Here is a 4,893-nt window from a genome sequence, read left to right as displayed (position 1 = left end):
TTCCTGTAAAAAAGATTTCTTCTGTTGGTGCTGATTGCTAATGTCGGATACCCGTTTAATTTGGCTCTGTGTTGTACCCTGTTCTACATTAAGTACTTTAATGAAACCGGTATTCTTGTAGTCAATATAAATTTTTAAATGTGTTTATGTGAAGCCTTTTCGAATCACTTTCGACGTCTCGACCAGTGATTTGTGACAGACATATACAAGAAATTTGGTTCTGCGCACTGGATAGACAATTTTGTCTTGGCAGTTAAAAGTCAGATTAATCCGTAGGACGACGTAAAGGTTCACTGTAAAGAACAAGATAATCGGAATTTCTTCACGTAAAAACACTGTATAGGTTAAATTCAGAATGAACAGAGCAAATATTGACAAGACGATGTGGGTCGAAAGATAGGAGGGACTCTAGCCCCATCCCCCATTCATCAGTTTCTCAATGTAAATCGTCGTATTGCGAAAGCCGGAAATTTAACACAGCCGCGCCTTGGAGCGTTTTATTCCGTTTGTTAAGCCCGCAAGAATGGGCGGTCTAATGCAGAACATAATTAGCGCTATGTTGATCGAGTCACCCTCAGGCGTTAGCCAATCTGCTTTAGTATTTGGTTTTCACCAGGGCCGATTAGCATGCGAAAACGAACGAAAACTCCACACTTCCGAATTACATTTCAAGAAGCCGGATGCCCGAAAAGCCGTATTTACGCCTATGATGGGAAAGTGGTTATTTGCTTATCTCTGGCTTCGAAATTTCAACGACTGCCAGGGAGAAAGTGATCGGCTTGATAAGACACTTTATAATAGCCATCCTTAAACAGTTTCTTCTGAATATATAATAATCGAATCAGTTGACATGGAGGTAAAATATGTCAGGTTCGTTGTTAAGTTTATAAAAAGCAAATTAATCTTTATGTAAGGTCTTGGTTGAGATAAAAAAGTCAGTGTGACTAGCGGGATTCGAACCCACGATCTTCGGCTAGATCTCAAATGGCAAAAAGGAGGGAAAATTCGAAAGGTTGGATTGAGATGGGAAGTTAGTGTCCGAGAGGATCAAAGTCACGATAGCTCAAGTGGTAGAGCACCAGCGTATTTAGCCGAAGGTCGTGGGTTCGAATCACGCTCGTGACACTAACTTTTTTTATCGCAACCAATACCTTACATAAAGTTTAATTAATTGAAAGTTGTTATGTGGTCAATCAGACCACGAAATCTAATGAATTTATAAAGAACAACTTGTCAAACGTTAACTTGAGACACATAATGAAAATGGAAAAGTGCCGAAATACGAAAGAAAGTTGCACAACAGTGACGAGACCGTTAAATAATAAGTTCGTCGATATATATTTGTTCGAAGCAACACGCACGCGCATACAAAAAAATTGAATTATGAGTAATGTACTATAGCTCAACACGAGATTAGGCGGACCTGTGTCAATTTTGCTCAACCCTTGTGTTGAATTGGCTCTGTTTATCGACGGGCAACCACTCTGCGTTAATTATGAGAAATAAATCCTTTCCTTATTCCGAAACGCAATTAAATGATGAATAATAACATTGAATAAAAACCCTATTAAATGTGAAAACGAATTTTGAGCTAAATATATTTATAAATTCAGACTGGTTTATTGGTTTATTAATGTCGTCCACTTATGTTTGCAGATATAATTTCTGATGATTTCATTCTCAGCTAACACAACCCTGATTTGCACAATATCACTCACACTCTATCTATCCTTCTAAATAATTATTTTTGTAAAATATTCACACGTAATTTTGCACGTTTTTTTCGTTGTTGTAGTTTAACAACTCCTCTCTTTTTCTCTCTTGAGTTCCTATTCTTCTCTTTCCTATTCTTTCTGTTGTTACAGTCTCTTTTTTTAATCCATTTTATTATCGGTTATCCACAAGAAATGTCTTGCAACTTTCCCTCTTTTTCTCTGACCTTATATACGTTTGTTATTGCTAAGTCCTAAAGATTTATATATTTTGTCTCTGTTCTCCTTTCTCTAGCAGTTCATTCATTCATTTTTGGATTGTTTATAGGTCAGTTGTTTCTGTATCTTTTATTTTTACATTTGTTTAATTGTCCTCCTTAAGGAAACACTTGCTGGTTTTCTCTCATTCTTTAATTATCTGTACATTTGTTGTCAATTTTATTTTTTTACTTTTCCGTATGTACTATGTCCGGACATTTAAATTTTGTGATTTTAACTCACATTCTTTACTGTTGTGTAAGTCTTTTTGGTTTCTATTTGTTTCTCTATCCTTCTCACAGAAATGGTTTTACAATTTTCCGTCTCTTTGGTTTCCTGTAGTACTATTATATCTGTATATTTTAGTTTTCTATGTTTTTCTCTGTCATTCTTGCCAAACTCTTGCAGCAATTCTTCCTATGTTTTGAGACTCAGTATGTCCGTTGTCATGGTGCTTTTTTCCATTTATCTCTGTCCTCTACAAACAAGCATTTGCTGCCTATTTTCACAGTTTACACATGTGTCTCTTGTCTTTCTATTTCTTATTGTCATCGTAATCACTCTCTATCTATTTATCTATCTCTATGTACCGCTGTTTCTTTTCCTCCCTCTCTCTCTCTCTCTCTCTCTCTCTCTCTCTCTCTCTTTCTCAAAAACACAAACAACCACAAACGTACACCCTCATTCTGTCTCTTTCTTTCAAAAACGGTCAATTGGCTTTTAATTTAAGATATTTCAATAGTCTGCTAGTTTATTGTGATACGATTTTTTTAGTGTTAACAAAAGTGTTGATGTTTGACAAAAGACATATGATTGATCAAATAAACACGTTTATTCAACAAAAATTCTAACTCTTTTGTCAAATTTGCCATATTTTCTTCGGTAATCACGGCCTGGCTTCGAGTCCCAAGCAACGTCGCAGCAATGTTTGGAATTCGATGGGCACCGCCGCGTAAACGGTCAAAACGGACTGAATCCACTTGGGGGTCACCAGGTGGCCGTACCTGCCCCGGATGATCCTTTTCGTCGTGAAGAAAATGTAAATCGAGACGAGATCGGCGAAGATGCAGCCGATGGCCAGCTGCACCTTCATATTCGGGAGGGCGTGTACGAGGACGAAGGTCACAGTCCAAAGGTACAGAAGGATTTGAAAGAAAATGACAGTGTTGCACAGGCAGAAGACATTCGAGATGATCGTCAGAATTGTGATTATCACCATGATGTTGGCGATTAGGGTGAAGGAGATGAGGACGAGGAATTCCTGGAGGTCGTGCTTAGCTGCGAACATCCCTAGAAAAACGGCCAACGAATACGTGAGGACGATGAGCAACAGCAGGTTGCACGGGTAGCTCCTTCTCGCCCTTTGTAAACACGCCGTGACGAGGATGACGACGAAAGCCACCCCGAGGAACCCGCACGCCGTCCAGTAGACGCTTTTAGCAAATTCCTGCACCGACGGGACGTAAAGTGCGATCGAAGTTGACGCGAAGTAGAACAGAAATTGGAAGGTGAGCCCGGCGTAGACGTCAAAGAAAAGGACGCGGGCGGAATCTTGCTCCCTCAGGCTCTCCTCGTTCGTGGCGATCTCGCTGAAATTTTCACTCGGAGAAGGCTCGGGCAGCGGCAGGATCATCCCACCAAAAAACCAAAACTACCAAATACAAAACGTACATATGTTAGTTTTTCATTCCACTAAATAAAACGATCGTCTTTTTTATTAAATGTGTAACCCTTATTTTTACCCGTTGTAACCGTTCAACGTTCATGCATTATAATTTAGAAATCAATAATTATAATAACTAAAATCCTTAATTAATTGAAATATATTAATTAGTCAAGCGGACCATGAAAATTTAAATGACAAATGAGAATTGGCACGTAGTTGTCCAAAAATATAAACGCTTTATTTTCAAAATTGCCCCCTTAAAACTCCAATTGCCCCACGTTGGAAAATACTATCAGACCTTATAGGCATAAGAATATTCATCACTTCCATCGATTTAGTTTCTTTACGCTGTCACTCGTTTTTCATTTTGCTCTACAATCCATGCGAGGTGACTGGAAAATACTTTGGTTTTTTTTCTACCGTCTGTCATTTTTAGAATGTTGTATTATTGACTTTAAATGTATATTTCTTAGCGACATGTTGTTTCATACTTTGTTGATGTTGTGAGGAGCGGTCAAGAAAGAGGTAGTTTGAAAAAACCCTTTTTCATTTTTCTGCCGATGTTTCGGCCTTTATTCGGGTCATCTTCAGCACATAAAGTATAGTGCTCTCTCTCTCTCTCTCTCTCTCTCTCTCTCTCTCTCTCTCTCTCTCTCTCTTTCACTCTGATCTTCAGTTTGAGGAGTTCGAGCGAATATGAATTTGTCACTTTTCCTGATTTTCCTCGGTTAATCTGTCTATTTTCATTATTTCTTTACCATTTTTTCGTGTTAACTTTTTACTATTAACAACATCTTCCTAATGTGTTTTACATTTGCATTATATTTTTATTTTTTTATAGTTTTTTTGACTTTTCCTTATATGGTTGTAAAAATATAGTGATATATTTTTTCTTCGTATATCTAAAAAAAATCATGTTTTGAAAAACGCAACGGTAGTACGTATTAACGACATAATAAAGCAAAATTGTCAACAAAAGGATCAATCAGGAGGTGATCTGGGTAAATTTTTAATTAATACTCTGTAGCTTATTCATTCCTATCTTTTTTTAACCATTTGACACTTAATAGGAAAATTTGTAATAAGAAATGGAAAGATTAGTGGGGACATTTTTTAGACATGTATTTCATCGTTTTGCATTTCAATGCCTGAAGATTTTCTATTAAACTTCACAATATGTACAAAATAATCCTCCAGTTCAATTTATTTTTAAATTGCCTTTTATTATTTATATCACGTTTCGACAAAACCTAACCT

General features: G+C 37.1%; 1 protein-coding gene across 1 annotated transcript; it reads right to left on the bottom strand.

The window, feature by feature from the left end:
* Positions 1-2,856: 2,856 nt before the first annotated feature.
* LOC106668076 lies at positions 2,857-3,603 on the bottom strand. Its single transcript, XM_014396500.1, has one exon. The coding sequence runs from the start codon at positions 3,601-3,603 to the stop codon at positions 2,857-2,859; it is 747 nt and encodes a 248-aa protein (XP_014251986.1).
* Positions 3,604-4,893: the final 1,290 nt, after the last annotated feature.

The sequence above is a fragment of the Cimex lectularius genome, unplaced genomic scaffold, assembly GCF_000648675.2.
Source record: "Cimex lectularius strain Harlan isolate CLEC.00 unplaced genomic scaffold, Clec_2.1 scaffold180, whole genome shotgun sequence".
Taxonomy (NCBI): Eukaryota; Metazoa; Arthropoda; class Insecta; order Hemiptera; family Cimicidae; genus Cimex; species Cimex lectularius.
The sequence above is the reverse complement of the archived record's forward strand: the minus strand, read 5'-3'. Positions and strand labels throughout refer to the sequence as shown.

Excerpts from the sequence above, each read along its gene's own strand:
- LOC106668076 (XM_014396500.1), bottom strand. The coding sequence starts at position 3,603 with ATGATCCTGCCGCTGCCCGAGCCTTCTCCGAGTGAAAATTTCAGCGAG.